The sequence below is a fragment of the Bombina bombina genome, chromosome 4 (assembly GCF_027579735.1).
Source record: "Bombina bombina isolate aBomBom1 chromosome 4, aBomBom1.pri, whole genome shotgun sequence".
NCBI lineage: Eukaryota > Metazoa > Chordata > Amphibia > Anura > Bombinatoridae > Bombina > Bombina bombina.
Window position 1 is genome coordinate 601,105,061 of NC_069502.1, and position 21,429 is coordinate 601,126,489.

Below are 21,429 nucleotides of genomic sequence, written 5' to 3' on the forward strand. Positions count from 1 at the left end.
ACATCAATACTGTTCTTCTCCTGAACTAAAATCATTGCTTGAGATGTTAGGACTTTTGCTTAATCTATGAATGAACTGCTAATTCCAAATTGGTTAACAATCATTTTTTTATTTTTTTATTTACAATTCTTTAAATTATTTCAAGAGAGATTTTATTTAACAAAGTTATACACTTAAAGGGACACTGAACCCAAATTATTTATTTCGTGATTCAGATAGAGCATGCAATTTTAAGCAACTTTCTAATTTACTCATATCATTTTTTCTTTGTTCTCTTGCTATCTTTATTTAAAAAAGAAGGCATCCAAGCTTCTTTTCTTTTTTTTTTTTTTTTTTTTTGGTTCAGTACTCTGGACAGCACTTTTTTTTATTGTTGGATGAATTTATCCACCAATCAGCAAGGACAACCCAGGTTGTTCACCAAAAATAGGCCGGCATCTAAACTTACATTCTTGCATTTCAAATAAAGATACCAAGAGAATGAAGAAAATTTGATAATAGGAGTACATTTAAAAGTTGCTTAAAATTTCATGCTCTATCTGAATCATGAAAGAAAAAATTTGGTTTCAGTGTCCCTTTAATTTTCTAAACTATTGAAAACAAGAGCTACAAGCAGGACAACACCAGTTACCTTTCTTTTTCTCAGTGTCTTAAAAAGGGGGTGGGGGGAAATAATGGAAATTAAAAACAAAAAAGACTACAAATGATGGGTGGCAGGTTATAGTCTTAAACACTTGCTATTAGCAAGCTGTACATTAAAGGGACATTAAACATCTCAAGATATTAATATAAACTGTTTAATTACATGTAGTAAAACAACTTTGCAATATACTTTTATTATTTATTTTGTTCTCTATTCCTGTAATTTGATTCTGAATATTGTGGGCTTTCCAATTCATGTTAAACATGGAAGTGCAGACACAGCTATATACCACACAGTCATTGGTTGCACACTCTAGTAAGCCATTTATTACTATTCCTTATTGGCCTCAGCAGAAAATGTAACCCAAGTTACAATATGGCGACGCCCACTGCTTTATGGACATTAGAATGTTACCCGTAATTTTTCCAATAACGACTATAATTTTTAAAAATAAGTGTACAAATTATTCTCAGGCTAATTTTTGCTTTGAATACAACATTAAAGCAATGATTTATTTAGTGTTTAATATCCCTTTAACAGTGAATTATTTCTGGTTTGCTAAATTATAAAACATGCAGGATAAAAGATATATATGGTCGATGTTAACAAATGAAAGCGGAAGTGCAAACCCACATAGCAGCTTATATAATTATAATTTAGTAAAATTGTATTTATGTATAGATTTTCAAATTTACATTAGATTATAAGATTTATGAGCCATTTATCATGTTCTATACAGTCGTATCCTTGCTAAATTGTACCCAGTGTATTTGTCATACAAATAGCAATGTACTATATTTTTAGCTTACTTTAAATAAGAGGACTAAACTGAAACTGTGATATAAAATGCAAATTATAAATGTCTTATTTTTGTAATAATATTCAAAAATACTTAGGTGTATTTGCAAGCTCTGGCCAACCAATTCCTGCAGATGTCACGGGGGAGCTTTAGTGCAAATGTGCAAAGTGCCTCAGTTTTTGTCTCGCTACAGCCTTATGTTTTTTTTGTATTCGTGCAGACGTAGAGGTGTTGCATTTTAAAAACATTTTGTTATACCACCCAGCCCACCAGGGTACTCATCCAGTCTTAGGCTAGTCTCTCCCCCCCCCTCTACATGGAAGCACATTTACTTTTAAGAGGGGCACTAGGGATTTAAAGGAACACTAAACCCATGTTTTTTCTTTAATGGTTCAGAATGTAGCCACCAATCAGCAAGCACTATCCAGGGTGCTGAACCTAAAATGTGACAGCTCCTAAGCTTTACATTCTTGCTTTTCAAATAAAGATAGCAAGAATAAAGACAAATTCAAAAACAGAATTTATGTTTACCTGATAAATTACTTTCTCCAACGGTGTGTCCGGTCCACGGCGTCATCCTTACTTGTGGGATATTCTCTTCCCCAACAGGAAATGGCAAAGAGCCCAGCAAAGCTGGTCACATGATCCCTCCTAGGCTCCGCCTACCCCAGTCATTCGACCGACGTTAAGGAGGAATATTTGCATAGGAGAAACCATATGTTACCGTGGTGACTGTAGTTAAAGAAAACAAATTATCAGACCTGATTAAAAAAACCAGGGCGGGCCGTGGACCGGACACACCGTTGGAGAAAGTAATTTATCAGGTAAACATAAATTCTGTTTTCTCCAACATAGGTGTGTCCGGTCCACGGCGTCATCCTTACTTGTGGGAACCAATACCAAAGCTTTAGGACACGGATGAAGGGAGGGAGCAAATCAGGTCACCTAAATGGAAGGCACCACGGCTTGCAAAACCTTTCTCCCAAAAATAGCCTCAGAAGAAGCAAAAGTATCAAATTTGTAAAATTTAGAAAAAGTGTGCAGTGAAGACCAAGTCGCTGCCTTACATATCTGATCAACAGAAGCCTCGTTCTTGAAGGCCCATGTGGAAGCCACAGCCCTAGTGGAGTGAGCTGTGATTCTTTCAGGAGGCTGCCGTCCGGCAGTCTCATAAGCCAATCGGATAATGCTTTTAATCCAGAAGGAGAGAGAGGTAGAAGTTGCTATTTGACCTCTCCGTTTACCAGAATAAACAACAAACAAAGACAAAGTTTGTCTGAAATCCTTAGTAGCTGCTAAGTAAAATTTGAGAGCACGAACTACATCCAAGTTGTGCAACAAACGTTCCTTCTTTGAAACTGGATTAGGACACAAAGAAGGCACAACTATCTCCTGGTTAATGTTTTTGTTAGAAACAACTTTTGGAAGAAAACCAGGTTTAGTACGCAAAACCACCTTATCTGCATGGAACACCAGATAAGGAGAAGAACACTGCAGAGCAGATAATTCTGAAACTCTTCTAGCAGAAGAAATTGCAACCAAAAACAAAACTTTCCAAGATAATAACTTAATATCAACGGAATGTAAGGGTTCAAACGGAACCCCCTGAAGAACTGAAAGAACTAGGTTGAGACTCCAAGGAGGAGTCCAAATTTTGTAAACAGGCTTGATTCTAACCAGAGCCTGAACAAAGGCCAGAACATCTGGCACAGCTGCCAGCTTTTTGTGAAGTAACACAGACAAGGCAGAAATCTGTCCCATCAAGGAACTTGCAGATAATCCTTTTTCCAATCCTTCTCGAAGGAAGGATAGACTCTTAGGAATCTTAACCTTGTCCCAAGGGAATCCTGCAGATTCACACCAACAGATATACCAAATTATATGGTAATTTATCTGGTTACAGGCTTTCAGGCCTGAACAAGAGTATTAATAACAGAATCTGAGAACCCTCGCTTTGATAAGATCAAGCGTTCAATCAGCTGGAGTGGGTCGAACGGACCTAGAACAAGAAGGTCTCGTCTCAAAGGTAGCTTCCATAGTGGAGCCGATGACATATTCACCAGATCTGCATACCAAGTCCTGCGTGGCCACGCAGGAGCTATCAAAATCACCGACGCCCTCTCCTGATTGATCCTGGCTACCAGCCTGGGGATGAGAGGAAACGGCGGGAACACATAAGCTAGTTTGAAGGTCCAAGGTGCTACTAGTGCATCCACTAGAGCCGCCTTGGGATCCCTGGATCTGTACCCGTAGTAAGGAACTCTGAAGTTCTGACGAGAGGCCATCAGATCCATGTCTGGAATGCCCCACGGTTGAGTGACTTGGGCAAAGATTTCCGGATGGAGTTCCCACTCCCCCGGATGCAATGTCTGACGACTCAGAAAATCCGCTTCCCAATTTTCCACTCCTGGGATGTGGATAGCAGACAGGTGGCAGGAGTGAGACTCCGCCCATAGAATGATTTTGGTCACTTCTTCCATCGCTAGGGAACTCCTTGTTCCCCCCTGATGGTTGATGTATGAACTTGGCCCTCGCTAGCTGAGGCCAAGCTTTGAGAGCATTGAATATCGCTCTCAGTTCCAGAATATTTATCGGTAGAAGAGATTCTACCCGAGACCAAAGACCCTGAGCTTTCAGGGATCCCCAGACCGCGCCCCAGCCCATCAGACTGGCGTCGGTCGTGACAATGACCCACTCTGGTCTGCGGAAGGTCATCCCTTGTGACAGGTTGTCCAGGGACAGCCACCAACGGAATGAGTCTCTGGTCCTCTGATTTTCTTGTATCTTCGGAGACAAGTCTGAATAGTCCCCATTCCACTGACTGAGCATGAACAGTTGTAATGGTCTTAGATGAATGCGCACAAAAGGAACTATGTCCATTGCCGCTACCATCAAACCTATCACTTCCATGCACTGCGCTATGGAAGGAAGAGGAACGGAATGAAGTATCCGACAAGAGTCTAGAAGTTTTGTTTTTCTGGCTTCTGTCAGAAAAATCCTCATTTCTAAGGAGTCTATTATAGTTCCCAAGAAGGGAACCCTCATTGACGGAGATAGAGAACTCTTTTCCACGTTCACTTTCCATCCGTGAGATCTGAGAAAGGCCAGGACAATGTCCGTGTGAGCCTTTACTTGAGGAAGGGACGACGCTCGAATCAGAATGTCGTCCAAGTAAGGTACTACAGCAATGCCCCTTGGTCTTAGCACCGCCAGAAGGGACCCTAGTACCTATGAGAAAATCCTAGGAGCAGTGGCTAATCCGAAAGAAAACGCCACGAACTGGAAATGCTTGTCCAGGAATGCAAACCTTAGGAACCGATGATGTTCCTTGTGGATAGGAATATGTAGATACGCATCCTTGAAATCCACCTTGGTCATGAATTGACCTACCTGGATGGAAGGAAGAAGTGTTCGAATGGTTTCCATCTTGAACGATGGAACCTTGAGAAACTTGTTCAAGATCTTGAGATCTAAGATTGGTCTGAACGTTCCCTCTTTTTTGGGAACTATGAACAGATTGGAGTAGAACCCCATCCCTTGTTCTCCTAATGGAACAGGATGAATCACTCCCATTTTTAGCAGGTCTTCTACCCAATGTAAGAATGCCTGTCTTCTTATGTGGTCTGAAGACAACTGAGACCTGTGGAACCTCCCCCTTGGAGGAAGCCCCTTGAACTCCAGAGAATAACCTTGGGAGACTATTTCTAGCGCCCAAGGATCCAGAACATCTCTTGCCCAAGCCTGAGCGAAGAGAGAGAGTCTGCCCCCCACCAGATCCGGTCCCGGATCGGGGGCCCGCATTTCATGCTGTCTTGGTAGCAGTGGCAGGTTTCCTGGCCTGCTTTCCTTTGTTCCAGCCTTGCATAGGTCTCCAGGCTGGATTGGCTTGAGAAGTATTACCTTCCTGCTTAGAGGACGTAGCCCTTGGGGCTGATCCGTTTCTGCGAAAGGGACGAAACTTAGGTTTATTTTTGGTCTTGAAAAGACCTATCCTGAGGAAGGGCGTGGCCCTTGCCCCCAGTGATATCAGAGATAATCTCTTTCAAGTCAGGGCCAAAGAGTGTTTTCCCCTTGAAAGGAATGTCAAGCAATTTGTTCTTGGAAGACGCATCCGCTGCCCAAGATTTTAACCAAAGCGCTCTGCGCCACAATAGCAAACCCAGAATTTTTTCGCCGCTAACCTAGCCAATTGCAAGGTGGCGTCTAGGGTGAAAGAATTAGCCAATTTAAGAGCACGAATTCTGTCCATAATCTCCTCATAAGAAGAAGAATTACTAATAATCGCCTTTCCTAGCTCATCAAACTAGAAACACGCGGCTGCAGTGACAGGGACAATGCATGCAATTGGTTGTAGAAGGGAACCTTGCTGAACAAACATCTTTAGCAGACCTTCTAATTTTTTATCCATAGGATCTTGGAAAGCACAACTATCTTCTATGGGTATAGTGGCGCGCTTGTGTAGAGTAGAAACCGCCCCCTCGACCTTGGGGACTGTCTGCCATCAGTCCTTTCTGGGGTCGACTATAAGAAAACAATTTTATAAATATGGGGGGAGGTACTAAAGGTATACCGGGCCTGTCCCATTCTTTACTAACAATGTACGCCACCCGCTTGGATATAGGAAAAGCTTCGGGGGGCCCCGGGGCCTCTAAGAACTTTTCCATTTTACATAGTGGTTCTGGAATGACCAGATAATCACAATCATCCAAATTGGATAACACCTCCTTAAGCAGAGCGCGGAGAGGTTCCAACTTAAATTTAAAAGTAATCACATCAGGTTCAGCTTGTTGAGAAATGTTTCCTGAATCTGAAATTTCTCCCTCAGACAAAACCTCCCTGGCCCCCTCAGACTGGTGTAGGGGCCCTTCAGAAACCATATCATCAGCGTTCTCATGCTCTACAGAATTTTCTAAAACAGAGCAGTCGCGCTTTCGCTGATAAGTGGGCATATTGGCTAAAATGTTTTTGATAGAATTATCCATTACAGCCGTTAAATGTTGCATAGTAAGGAGTATTGGCGCACTAGATGTACTAGGGGCCTCCTGTATGGGCAAGACTGGTGTAGACGAAGGAGGGGATGATGCAGTACCATGCTTACTCCCCTCAATTGAGGAATCATCTTGGGCATCATTTTTACTAAATTTTTTTTATGACATAAAATACATATAGTTAAATGAGAAGGAACCTTGGTTTCCCCACAGTCAGAACACAATCTATCTGGTAGTTCAGACATGTTAAACAGGCATAACCTTGATAACAAAGCACAAAAAACGTTTTAAAATAAAACCGTTACTGTCACTTTAAATTTTAAACTAAACACACTTTATTACTGCAATTGCGAAAAAGTATGAAGGAATTGTTCAAAATTCACCAAAATTTCACCACAGTGTCTTAAAGCCTTAAAAGTATTGCACACCAAATTTGGAAGCTTTAACCCTTAAAATAACGGAACCGGAGCCGTTTTTATATTTAACCCCTTTACAGTCCCTGGAATCTGCTTTGCTGAGACCCAACCAAGCCCAAAGGGGAATACGATACCAAATGATGCCTTCAGAAAGACTTTTCTATGTATCAGAGCTCCACACACATGCAGCTGCATGCCATGCTGTCCTCAAAAACAAGTGCGCCATACCGGCGCGAAAATGAGGCTCTGACTATGATTAGGGAAAGCCCCTAAAGAATAAGGTGTCTAAAACAGTGCCTGCCGATATAATCATATCAAAATACCCAGAATAAATGATTCCTCAAGGCTAAATATGTGTTAATAATGAATCGATTTAGCCCAGAAAAAGTCTACAGTCTTAATAAGCCCTTGTGAAGCCCTTATTTACTATCTTAATAAACATGGCTTACCGGATCCCATAGGGAAAATGACAGCTTCCAGCATTACATCGTCTTGTTAGAATGTGTCATACCTCAAGCAGTAAGAGACTGCACACTGTTCCCCCAACTGAAGTTAATTGCTCTCAACAGTCCTGTGTGGAACAGCCATGGATTTTAGTTACGGTGCTAAAATCATTTTCCTCATACAAACAGAAATCTTCATCTCTTTTCTGTTTCTGAGTAAATAGTACATACCAGCACTATTTTAAAATAACAAACTCTTGATTGAATAATAAAAACTACAGTTAAACACTAAAAAACTCTAAGCCATCTCCGTGGAGATGTTGCCTGTACAACGGCAAAGAGAATGACTGGGGTAGGCGGAGCCTAGGAGGGATCATGTGACCAGCTTTGCTGGGCTCTTTGCCATTTCCTGTTGGGGAAGAGAATATCCCACAAGTAAGGATGACGCCGTGGACCGGACACACCTATGTTGGAGAAATAGGAGTAAATTAGAAAGTAGCTTAAAATCGCATGCTCTATCTGAATCATTAAAGAACAAATTTGGGTTTAGTATCCCTTTAATAAAAAAATAAAAAACATTTCCTTTCAGTGAGAGGATTGCATTTGTTAAATATATACTGTATAATGGTTGTTGGTTTTTTTTAGATAAAAAGCTGAATTACTTTCAAGTGAAAACTCATGATTACTGTACAATTAAATAGGTAACCACTGTGTGTGTTTGTTTTATTTATGCAACATTACAAATACAATGTAAAAACATAATTTATGCTTACCTGATAAATTTATTTCTCTTGTAGTGTAGTCAGTCCACGGGTCATCCATTACTTATGGAATATATCTCTTCCTAACAGGAAGCTGCAAGAGGATCACCCAAGCAGAGCTGCTATATAGCTCCTCCCCTCACATGTCATATTCAGTCATTCGACCAAAGCAGACGAGAAAGGAGAAACCATAGGGTGCAGTGGTGACTGGAGTTTAATTAAAATTTAGATCTGCCTTAAAGACAGGGCGGGCCGTGGACTGACTACACTACAAGAGAAATAAATTTATCAGGTAAGCATAAATTATGTTTTCTCTTGTTAAGTGTATTCAGTCCACAGGTCATCCATTACTTATGGAATACCAATACCAAAGCTAAAGTACACGGATGAAGGGAGGGACAAGGCAGGAACATTAAACAGAAGGAACCACTGCCTGAAGTACCTTTCTCCCAAAAATAGCCTCCGAAGAAGCAAAAGTGTCAAATTTGTAAAATTTTGAAAAGGTGTGAAGCGAAGACCAAGTCGCAGCCTTGCAAATCTGTTCAACAGAAGCCTCATTTTTAAAGGCCCAGGTGGAAGCCACAGCTCTAGTAGAATGAGCTGTAATACTTTCAGGAGGCTGCTGTCCAGCAGTCTCATAGGCTAAACGTATTATACTACGAAGCCAAAAAGAGAGAGAGGTAGCCGAAGCCTTTTGACCTCTTCTCTGTCCAGAGTAAACGACAAACAGGGAAGAAGTTTGACGAAAATCTTTAGTTGCCTGCAAATAGAACTTCAGGGCACGGACTACGTCCAGATTATGCAAAAGTCGTTCCTTCTTTGAAGAAGGGTTAGGACACAGTGATGGAACAACAATCTCTTGATTGATATTCCTGTTAGTAACTACCTTAGGTAAGAACCCAGGTTTAGTACGCAGAACTACCTTGTCTGAATGAAAAATCAGATAAGGAGAATCACAATGTAAGGCAGATAACTCAGAGACTCTTCGAGCCGAGGAAATAGCCATCAAAAACAAAACCTTCCAGGATAACAGCTTGATATCAATGGAATGAAGGGGTTCAAATGGAACGCCTTGAAGAACATTAAGAACTAAGTTTAAGCTCCACGGCGGAGCAACAGTCTTAAACACAGGCTTAATCCTAGTTAAAGCCTGACAAAAAGCCTGAATGTCTGGAACTTCAGCCAGACGTTTGTGTAGAAGAATAGACAGAGCAGAAATCTGTCCCTTTAACGAACTAGCAGATAAGCCCTTTTCTAAACCCTCTTGTAGAAAGGACAATATCCTAGGAATCCTAACCTTACTCCATGAGTAACTCTTGGATTCGCACCAATATAAATATTTACGCCATATCTTATGGTAAATTTTTCTGGTAACAGGCTTCCTAGCCTGTATTAAGGTATCAATAACCGACTCCGAGAAGCCACGCTTTGATAGAATCAAGCGTTCAATCTCCATGCAGTCAGCCTCAGAGAAATTAGATTTGGATGGTTGAAAGGACCCTGAATTAGAAGGTCCTGTCTCAGAGGCAGAGACCATGGTGGACAGGACGACATTTCCACTAGGTCTGCATACCAGGTCCTGCGTGGCCACGCAGGCGCTATCAGAATCACCGAAGCTCTCTCCTGTTTGATCTTGGCAATCAAACGAGGAAGCATCGGGAAAGGTGGAAACACATAAGCCATGTTGAAGACCCAAGGGGCTGTCAGAGCATCTATCAGCACCGCTCCCGGGTCCCTGGACCTGGATCCGTAACAAGGAAGCTTGGCGTTCTGACGAGACGCCATGAGATCCAGATCTGGTTTGCCCCAACGATGAATCAGTTGAGCAAAGACCTCCGGATGAAGTTCCCACTCCCCCGGATGAAAAGTCTGGCGACTTAGAAAATCCGCCTCCCAGTTCTCCACGCCTGGGATGTAAATCGCTGACAGGTGGCAAGAGTGAGACTCTGCCCAACGAATTATCTTTGAGACTTCCAACATCGCTAGGGAACTTCTGGTTCCCCCTTGATGGTTGATGTAAGCCACAGTCGTGATGTTGTCCGACTGAAATCTGATGAACCTCAGAGTTGCTAACTGAGGCCAAGCTAGGAGAGCATTGAATATTGCTCTTAATTCCAGAATATTTATTGGGAGGAGTTTCTCCTCCTGAGTCCATAATCCCTGAGCTTTCAGGGAGTTCCAGACTGCGCCCCAGCCTAGAAGGCTGGCGTCTGTTGTTACAATCGTCCAATCTGGCCTGCGAAAGGTCATCCCCTTGGACAGATGTGGCCGAGAAAGCCACCATAGAAGAGAATCTCTGGTCTCTTGATCCAGATTTAGTAGGGGGGACAAATCTGAGTAATCCCCGTTCCACTGACTTATCATGCACAATTGCAGCGGTCTGAGATGCAGGCGCGCAAATGGTACTATGTCCATTGCCGCTACCATTAAGCTGATTACTTCCATGCACTGAGCTACTGACGGGTGTGGAATGGAATGAAGGACACGGCAAGCATTTAGAAGTTTTAATAACCCGGCCTCTGTCAGGTAAATTTTCATCTCTACAGAATCTATAAGAGTCCCTAGAAAGGGAACTCTTGTAAGTGGTAATAGAGAACTCTTTTCCACGTTCACCTTCCACCCATGCGACCTCAGAAATGCCAGAACTATCTCTGTATGAGACTTGGCAGTTTGAAAACTTGACGCTTGTATCAGAATGTCGTCTAGGTACGGAGTCACAGCTATGCCTCGCGGTCTTAGTACCGCCAGAAGTGAGCACAGAACTTTTGTAAAGATTCTTGGAGCCGTAGCTAATCCGAAGGGAAGAGCTACAAACTGGTAATGCCGGTCTAGGAAAGCAAATCTTAGGTACCGATAATGATCCTTGTGAATCGGTATGTGAAGGTAGGCATCCTTTAAGTCCACTGTGGTCATGTACTGACCCTCTTGGATCATGGGAAGGATGGTTCGAATAGTTTCCATTTTGAATGATGGAACTCTTAGAAATTTGTTTAGGATTTTTAGGTCCAAGATTGGTCTGAAGGTTCCCTCTTTCTTGAGAACCACAAATAGATTTGAATAGAATCCCTGCCCGTGTTCCGTCCGGGGAACTGGGTGGATCACCCCCATTAGTAAGAGGTCTTGTACACAGCGTAGAAACGCCTCTTTCTTTATTTGGTTTGCTGATAACCTTGAAAGATGAAATCTCCCTCGTGGAGGAGAAGTTTTGAAGTCCAGGAGATATCCCTGAGATATGATCTCCAACGCCCAGGGATCCTGGACATCTCTTGCCCAAGCCTGGGCGAAGAGAGAAAGTCTGCCCCCCACTAGATCCGTTTCCGGATAGGGGGCCCTCTCTTCATGCTGTCTTAGGGGCAGCAGCAGGTTTCTTGGCCTGCTTGCCCTTGTTCCAGGACTGGTTAACATTCCAGCCCTGCCTGTAACGAGCAACAGCTCCTTCCTTTTTTGGAGCGGAGGAAGTTGATGCTGCTCCTGCCTTGAAGTTACGAAAGGCACGAAAATTAGACTGTTTGGCCTTTGATTTGGCCCTGTCCTGAGGTAGAGCATGGCCCTTACCTCCCGTAATGTCAGTTATAATTTCTTTCAAGCCGGGCCCGAATAAGGTCTGCCCTTTGAAAGGAATATTAAGCAATTTAGATTTAGAAGTCACGTCAGCTGACCAGGATTTAAGCCATAGCGCTCTGCGCACTTGGATGGCGAATCCGGAGTTCTTAGCCGTAAGTTTGGTTAAATGTACGACGGCATCAGAAACAAATGCGTTAGCTAGCTTAAGTGCTTTAAGCTTGTTCATAATTTCATCCAATGGAGCTGTGCGAATGGCCTCTTCCAGAGACTCAAACCAGAATGCCGCCGCAGCAGTGACAGGCGCAATGCATGCAAGGGGCTGTAAGATAAAACCTTGTTGAACAAACATTTTCTTAAGGTAACCCTCTAATTTCTTATCCATTGGATCTGAAAAGGCACAACTATCCTCCACCGGGATAGTGGTATGCTTAGCTAAAGTAGAAACTGCTCCCTCCACCTTAGGGACCGTCTGCCATAAGTCTCGTGTGGTGGCGTCTATAGGAAACATTTTCCTAAATATGGGAGGAGGGGAAAAAGGCACACCAGGTCTATCCCACTCCTTGCTAATAATCTCTGTAAGCCTTTTAGGTATAGGAAACACGTCAGTACACACCGGTACCGCATAGTATCTATCCAACCTACATCATTTTTCTGGAATTGCAACCGTGTTACAATCATTCAGAGCTGCTAATACCTCCCCTAGCAATATGCAGAGGTTCTCAAGCTTAAATTTAAAATTAGAAATCTCTGAATCCAGTCTCCCTGGATCAGATCCGTCACCCACAGAATGAAGCTCTCCGTCTTCACGTTCTGCAAACTGTGACGCAGTATCTGACATGGCTCTCACCTCATCCGCACGCTCTGTCCTTAACCCAGAGCTATCGCGCTTGCCTCTTAATTCTGGCAATTTAGATAATACTTGTGTCATAACAGTAGCCATGTCTTGCAAAGTGATTTGTAAGGGCCTCCCTGATGTACTTGGCGCCACAAAATCACGCACCTCCTGAGCGGGAGGCGAAGGTACTGACACGTGAGGAGAGTTAGTCGGCATAACTTCCCCCTCGTTGTCTGGTGATAATTTCTTTACATGTAAAGATTGACTTTTATTTAAAGTAGCATCAATGCAATTAGTACACAAATTTCTATTGGGCTCCACATTGGCCTTTAAACATAGTGAACAAAGAGATTCATCTGTGTCAGACATGTTTAAACAGACTAGCAATGAGACTAGCAAGCTTGGAAATACTTTTCTAAATAAATTTACAAGCAATATAAAAAACGCTACTGTGCCTTTAAGAAGCACAAAAAACTGTCACAGTTGAAATAACAATGAACCAAAATAGTTATAGCAACTAATTTTTCACAGTAAATGTATTAAGTTAGCAAAGGATTGCACCCACCAGCAAATGGATGATTAACCCCTTAATACCCAAAAACGGATAACAATTTAATAATTAACGTTTTTCTCACAGTCAAAACACACTGTCACAGGTCTGCTGTGACTGATTACCTCCCTCAAAATGAATTTTGAAGACCCCTGAGCTCTCTAGAGACGATCTGGATCATGGAGGATGAAGTAGACAGATTGTGACTGAATTTTTACTGCGCAAAAAAGCGCTAAAATAGGCCCCTCCCACTCATATTACAACAGTGGGGAAGCTCAGAAAACTGTTTCTATGCAGAAAACAAAGATGGCCATGTGGTAAAAATCATGCCTCAATAAGTTTTATCACCAAGTACCTCACAAAAAACGATTAACATGCCAGTAAACGTTTTAAACATACATTTGAAAAGTTATGAATTGTTATTAATAAGCCTGCTACCAGTCGCTTTTACTGCAGTTAAGGCTCATACATTATTTCAGTATTAACAGTATTTTCAGAGTCAATTCCATTCCTTAGAAAAATACATTCAGTGTACACACACTCATCAGCCTAATACCAGTCGCTATCACTGCATTTAAGGCTGAACTTACTTTACATTGGTATCAGCAGTATTTTCTCAGTCAATTCCATTCCTCAGAAAAATAATTACTGCACATACCTCATTTGCAGGGGGCCCCTGCACGCTATTCCCCTTCTCTGAAGTTACCTCACTCCTCAGATGAGAACAGCCAGTGGATCTTAGTTACGTCTGCTAAGATCATAGAAAACGCAGGCAGATTCTTCTTCTAATGCTGCCTGAGAATAAACAGCACACTCCGGTGCCATTTAAAATAACAAACTTTTGATTGTAGAAATAAACTAAGTTAAAAAACACCACAGACCTCTCACAGCGACCTATCTTTAGTTAGGCTGCAAGAGAATGACTGAATATGACATGTGAGGGGAGGAGCTATATAGCAGCTCTGCTTGGGTGATCCTCTTGCAGCTTCCTGTTAGGAAGAGATATATTCTATAAGTAATGGATGACCCGTGGACTGACTACACTTAACAAGAGAAAATGACAATTATTATGTAACTCTGCATGAATGATTGATTTCTGGTGTTTTATTGTGTGTCTATATACAGTGTAAATAAGTATATCTTCCAGAGGCAATTCTATAAGATTGTATTATTATTTATTAGGAAAGCTTATATTAAACACAACATTTTAAAAAATAACTTGGTTAGGTAGCCAATGTATTTATTTATAAATCATTAGATACATTAATTATGTCATATATTAAAAAAGACATAATGAAGTCATAATGGTAATTTAATATTTATTTATTTAAGCACATATATATTTGTTGCAAGGGGTTGCATGTTTAAATCAAGGAAATATGGCTATAAAAATATTGAAAACAGATTTAAAAAAAAAGTATTGATGAAAGTCAAAAGAAAAGTAAATAAATAAAAAAGACAGACTTAAAAGAACAGTAAACACTTTGTAATTAGAAGATTTTTCTTCAGTCTCACAATAAATGAACACAGTGGGTAACTTTGAAAAGGTTTTAAATACATTTTAAATCATTTTTCAATAGCCAATCTCCACCCGCCATTTGCCTTACTTCTAGGAGCCAATCTGGGCTTGATAATGAAGTAGACAAGGCTAGTCACACTCACTATCATAGCAAACGTTCCATTGGTTTGCAGTTCATTATCGGATAACTTCTGCTAAAGCCTTATAGGGACACATATGGTGCAGAGTTAGGCTTGTCAAACCTGTTGTGCGCACTTCCAGTTCTCATAAATGGAAACCTCTTAAAAGGACATTCCAGTCAAAATTGTAATCCATATTGGTGCATTTCAGTTCTGAATAAAAGCATTGTTTGTAATATACAGGTAGCCCTCAGTTTACGCCGGGGTTAGGTTCCAGAAGGAATGGTTGTAAATCGAAACCGTTGTAAATTGAAACCCAGTTTATAATGTAAGTCAATGGGAAGTGAGGGAGATAGGTTCCAGGCCCCTCTCAAAATTGCCATAAGTAACACCTAATACATTATTTTTAAAGCTTTGAAATGAAGACTTTAAATGCTAGACAGCATTATAAACCTAATAAAATAATCACACAACACAGACTTCACTTACATTTTTCTGCAAACAGTTCTTTCTATGCATTCCAATCTGGACTGAGTTATAGACAGGAAGATCTTGTTCCATTGAAATCTGCTTGATAGCTCAGCTCTGGTTAAACTGATTAATTTCAGCTTGCTTGGCTTTGCTGCAACACAAGCGGACAGCTCCACCTACTGGCTATTTTAATAAATGCACTGCTTCTCAATGCTTTTCAATAGCAGTCACATGACTGGAAAAAAAGGTCGTTATTCTGAAACGGTGTAAATTGAACCATTGTAAAACGAGGGCCACCTGTACATGTATAAGCAAAAATGCTTTAATAAAAACTATAGCTGTTTGAAAAGTGTATTTAATGTACCGTGCACAAGCATTTTAAACACAGGTCTTGGCTCAGAGAGCCAAAGGTGTTTGTACCATCTGGTAATGACTCAGTTTGTTAATTGCTGACATGATACAAGCCCGACTGGTGCTCAGGCAGCTGCAGCATTTAAAATGCTGGTGCACTGGCAATATCTATTTATGCTTCACATGCACGTGCAGAGAAAAATGTTAGCACTAAAACAGTGATTTTTTTTTTTTACTAGAAGCATTTTTGTCAATACAAGTATATTACAAATATGTTTATATTCAATGAGGTAGTTCATCTACGTGCACTGAAATTTTGAACTGATGTCCCTTTAATAAACAAAATAAATAATAAAATAAAGATCAAAGTTGATTTACTAAACATTATTAAACATTTTATATTCAAATCTTAAAGTGTTTACTGTCCCTTTAACTTACAAAAGTGGAGGTATGTGATATCAACCAAACTTACGTCCTGCACAGTAGTGTTCTGATTAATGAGTGCATGCTTTGTCAAATTCATCTCGTTACCGTCTATCTTCCTAAACACGTCATATACTTTTCTGACCTTGAACACCTGGTTTCTGGGAGTTTTGTTTCCATTGTAACCCATGTCGATTCCGTTATTGGGAGAGGAAGGGCCAATGCGAAATACATGACAAAATATCCGTACAATCCGGAGGAGGCTTTTCATTTGAGCTTCATAATTGCTTGAAATACTGTTAAAAGAAATGTTTCATAGGTTTTGCATCATAAACTAGTATAGTGTTCCTTAAAAGGGTTTAATTTAAGTAAAAAAACAAAGCAAATTTCATGAGAAGATTCAATAAAAAAAAAAAAAGTGAAAGCACTAGAACAAGAAATCATATTTTGAATCCAAAGCTAACAAGACTAAGGGAATACAATAAAACATTGTTATAAGATACAGGTATTGCAAAATGCACTTCATAGAACCTTTACATTTTGTGTATTTAGGAATTCTATATGAAGATTGCCACAATCTTTCTATCTTTGGAAAGTGATGCACAAGGAGAAAGCAGGTTGTACTTTTCAGTCTAAAGTAGAATATATTGGATTTAGGGTGTGGTTCTTTATGGTAGTTGTGAATTACATTTTTCTCTGCTATGGTGTTCTGTATTTTGCTGAGATTCCTAGATCTGGACAAAGAAGCTAGGGAATCAACTGCTTTAAGAGACACAAATAAGCTAAACTGGACTACATCAAGAATAATTTGGTATAGATTTATCATAGTGCCACAAGCACAATAACATGCCAGACAGAACAAAATCAAACTAGTTAGTCACTATATTAAAATACCTGCAAACTCATCAGCTCCATACACACACAAATACTGGTTCCCTTGGCAACACATTAGCAAAACAGAATTTTGGACGCTATAAGGCTTTGGGCCATAACGACCACTGGAATCAGTATATCAGCAAAATATTTATCTTACAATTAAAAAACAATTGATATTTCTATAGTAATGATGCCAAGGTTATTGTTATATTTCTTAAACCAATGTCAAAACCCATTTAGTTTTGTATATATATATATATATATATATATATATATATATACACACACACACACACACAGTATGTATATATATATATATACTGTATATATAGCTATTTCATGATTGACACTCTGAGTTGTAATTTATTGTTCAATCATATATTTGTGCTGTAGGTACCTTAAAACTATTTTTAAAAAAATTGTAAAAATTGTAAAAATGGTCAAGCTCCTTTAAATATTGAATTATAATTAAACAATGTAGTAGACAATAGGCCTGATTATCAAAAACGCTCTGGCAGGGAAACAAATGACAAAAAACGTTCCTTTTCTAAGCATTATATTGTAATGTATATCTCTCTTTCTTTCATGTAATTGGCAAGAGTCCATGAGCTAGTGACGTATGGGATATACAATCCTACCAGGAGGGGCAAAGTTTCCCAAACCTCAAAATGCCTATAAATACACCCCTCACCACACCCACAATTCATTCAGTTTTAAAAACTTTGCCTCCTATGGAGGTGGTGAAGTAAGTTTGTGCTAAGATTTCTACGTTGATATGCGCTTCTTAGCATTTTGAAGCCCGTTTCCTCTCAGAGTACAGTGAATGTCAAAGGGATGTGAAGGCAGTATTACCTATTGAATGCAATGGTTTTCCTCACGGGGATCTATTTCATAGGTTCTCTGTTATTGGTTGTAGAGATTCATCTCCTACCTCCCTTTTCAGACTGACGATATACTCTCATATTCCATTACCTCTACTGATAACTGTTTCAGTACTGGTTTGGCTATCTGCTATGTGTGGATAGGTGTCTTCTGGTAAGTATGTTTTCATTACTCAAGACACTCTCAGCTATGGTTTGGCACTTTATGTATTTATATAAAGTTCTAAATATATGTATTGTACTTACAGTGGATATAAAAAGTCTACACACCCCTGTTAAAATGTCAGGTTTCTGTGATGTAAAAAAATGAGACAAAGATAAATTATTTCAGAACTTTTTCCACCTTTAATGTGACCTATAAACTATGCAACTCAATTGAAAAACAAACAAATCTTTTAGGTGAAGGGAAGTAAAAATAAAAAAATAAAATAATATGGTTGCTTAAGTGTAAACTAATACTTTGTTGGAGCACCTTTTGATTTTATTACAGCACTCAGTCTTTTGGGGTATGAGTCTATCAGCATGGCACATCTTGACTTGGCAAGATTTGCCCACTCTTCTTTGCAAAAACACTCCAAATCTGTCAGATTGCGAGGGCATCTCCTGTGCACAGCCCTCTTCAAATTACCCCACAGATTTTCGATTGGATTCAGGTCTGGGCTCTGACTGGGCCATTCCAAAACTTTAATCTTCTTCTGGTGAAGCCATTCCTTTGATGATTTGGATGTATGCTTTGGGTCGTTGTCATGATGAAAGATGAAGTTCCTCTTCATGTTCAGCTTTCTACCAGAAGCCTGAAGGTTTTGTGCCAAAATTGACTGGTATTTGGAACTGTTCATAATTCCCTCTACCTTGAATAAGGCCTCAGTTCCAGCTGAAGAAAAACAGCCCCAAAGCATGATGCTGTCATCACTGTGGATATGGTGTTCTTTTGGTGATATGCAGTGTTGTTTTTGCGAAAAACATATCTTTTGGAATTATTGCCAAAAAGTTCAACCTTGGTTTCATCAGACCATAACACATTTTCTTACATGCTTTTAGGACACTTCAGATGTGTTTTTGCTAAATTTAGCTGGGCTTGGATGTTTTTCTTCGTAAGAAAAGGCTTCTGTCTTGCCGTCTACCCCAAAGCCAAAACATATGAACACATGTACCACACAGCCAGTACTTGCCAGATATTCCTGCAGCTCCTTTAATGTTGCTGTAGGCCTCTTGGTAGCCTCCCAGACCAGTTTTCTTCTCGTTGTTTCATCAATTTTGGAGGGACATCCAGTTCTTGGTAATGTCATTGCTGTGCCATATGTTCTCCACTTGATGACTGCCTTCACTGTGTTCCATGGTATATCTAATGCCTTGGAAATTCTTTTGTACCCTTCTCCTGACTGATACCTTTTAACAATGAGATCCCTCTGATGCTTTGGAAGCTCTCTGCGGACCATGGCTGTTGTGTAGGACGCGACTAAAAAAATGTCAAGAAAGACCTACTAGAACAGCTGAACTTTATTCAGGGTTTAACATGTCATTGCTTAATTCTGAACACAGCTACATCCCCAGTTTGTGCACACTTATGGAACCACATTATTTTAGTTTTTTTTGTTTACTTCCCTCCACCTTAAAGATTTCAGTTTGTTTTTCAATTGAGTTGTACAGTTTATAGGTCACATTAAAGGTGAAAAAAGTTCTGAAATGATTGATCTTTGTCAAATTTTTTTACATCACAAAAACCTGACATTTTAACAGGGGTGTGTAGACTTTTTATATCCACTGTATATTTGCCATGATTCAGGTTTCAGTATATTTCCTTTTGCAGACTGTCAGTTTCATATCTGGGAAATGCATTTTTTAGGAAAATTTATTTCTTACCTGGGGTATAGTCTTTTTCAATTGACTGTCATTTTCAAATTTGCGTGCAGAATTATGCTCGCAAGGGCGAAAAATGCTAAAGTTTATTGCACCATTCTTGGCGCGAGATTTTTTGGAGCAAAGTTACGTTCGTTGATAAAATTCGTCTTTTCCGGCGTCTTAGTTGAGGCCGGGTCTTTTCACAAGGTTGAGTCATCTATGAAGCGAGTGTGTCGTTTCCGGACGTTTTGGCGCCAAAAAAAATATTTTTTTCTGTTTGTTGTGCGTCATACTTGGCGCCAAATATTTTCATTATTTAAAACCCTATTCCTATATGCCTCTTGCCTTTTTTCTCTATCAGAGGGCTATGCTGTTTGCATTTGTTCCCATTCCTGAAACTGCCATATAAGGAAATGGATAATTTTGCTTTATATGTTGTTTTTTTCTCTTACATTTGCAAGATGTCTCAATCTGATCCTGTCTCAGAAATCACTGTTGGAACCCTGCGGCCTGATAACCGTTCTACCAAAGCTATGTGCATTTGTTGTAAACTTGTGGAGGTGATACCTCCAGCTGTGGTTTGTAATAGTTGTCATGATAAACTTTTATATGCAGAGAATGTATCCATCAGTAGTAGTTCATTACCTGTTGCTGTTCCCTCAACATCTAATGCAGATATACCTGTAAATTTAAAAGAATTTATTTCTGATTCTATTCAGAAGGCTTTGTCTGCCATTCCGCCTTCTAATAAATGTAAAAGGTCTTTTAAAACTTCTCATAAGGTTGATGAAATGTCAAATGACCAGCAACATACTGAATTATCCTTCTCTGATGAGGATCTATCTGATTCAGAAGATCCTGCCTCAGATATTGACACTGACAAATCCTCTTATTTATTTAAAATGGAGTATATTCGTTCTTTATTAAAAGAAGTGATGATTACATTAGATATGGAGGAGACTAGTCCTCTTGATATTAAAACTAGTAAACGTTTACATTCTGTTTATAAACCTCCTGTGGTTATTCCAGAGGTTTTTCCAGTTCCTGATGCTATTTCTGATATGATTTCTAAGGAATGGAATAGGCCTGGTACTTCTTTAATTCCTTCTTCAAGGTTTAAAAGATTGTATCCTTTGCCAACAGTTCGATTGGAGTTTTGGGAAAAGATCCCCAAAGTTGATGGGGCTATTTCTACTCTTGCTAAACTACTATTCCTAAGGAGGATAGTACTTCTTTTAAAGATCCTTTAGATAGGAAACTTGAATCTTATCTAAGGAAAGTTTATTTATATTCAGGTCATCTTCTTAGGCCTGCAATTTCTTTGGCTGATGTTGCAGCTGCTTCAACTTTTTGGTTGGAAAATTTAGCGCAACGGATCATGATTTGTCTAGCATTGTTTAGTTGATTCAACAAGCTAATAATTTCATTTGTGATGCCATTTTTGATATTATCAAAATTGATGTTAAATCTATGTCTATTTTAACTAGAAGAGCTTTGTGGCTCAAATCTTGGAATGCTGATATGACTTCTAAGTTCAGATTGCTATCTCTTTCTTTCCAAGGTAATAAATTATTTGGTTCTCAGTTGGATTCAATAATTTCAACTATCACTGGGGGGTAATGAGTTTATTTGCCTCAGGATAAAAGACCTAAGGGTAAATCTAAAGCTTCTAACCGTTTTCGTTCCTTTCGACAAACTAAGGACCAGAAACAAAATCCTTCCCCCAAGGAATCTGCTTCCAATTGGAAGCCTTCTTCAAATTGGAATAAATCCAAGCCATTTAAGAGATCAAAACCAGCCCCCAAGTCCGCATGAAGGTGCGGCCCTCATTCCAGCTCAGCTGGTAGGGGGCAGATTAAAATTTGTCAAAGATGTTTGAATCAATTTGGTCCAAAATCATTGGATTCAGAGTATTGTCTCTCAGGGGTACAGAATAGGATTCAGAGTA

General features: G+C 39.8%; 1 protein-coding gene across 2 annotated transcripts in view; it reads right to left on the minus strand.

Annotated features, from left to right (window-relative positions):
- The window catches only part of HACE1 (HECT domain and ankyrin repeat containing E3 ubiquitin protein ligase 1), a 338,264-nt gene that overhangs the window by 179,548 nt on the left and 137,287 nt on the right, over window positions 1-21,429 (minus strand). The window contains exon 11 of one of the 2 annotated variants that reach the window (XM_053710580.1): window positions 16,028-16,178. In XM_053710580.1, coding sequence (XP_053566555.1) covers window positions 16,028-16,178 — 151 coding nt within the window. Of the gene's footprint in view, window positions 1-15,931; window positions 16,179-21,429 lie in introns of both variants that reach the window. The other variant, XM_053710579.1, reaches the window with a different exon arrangement.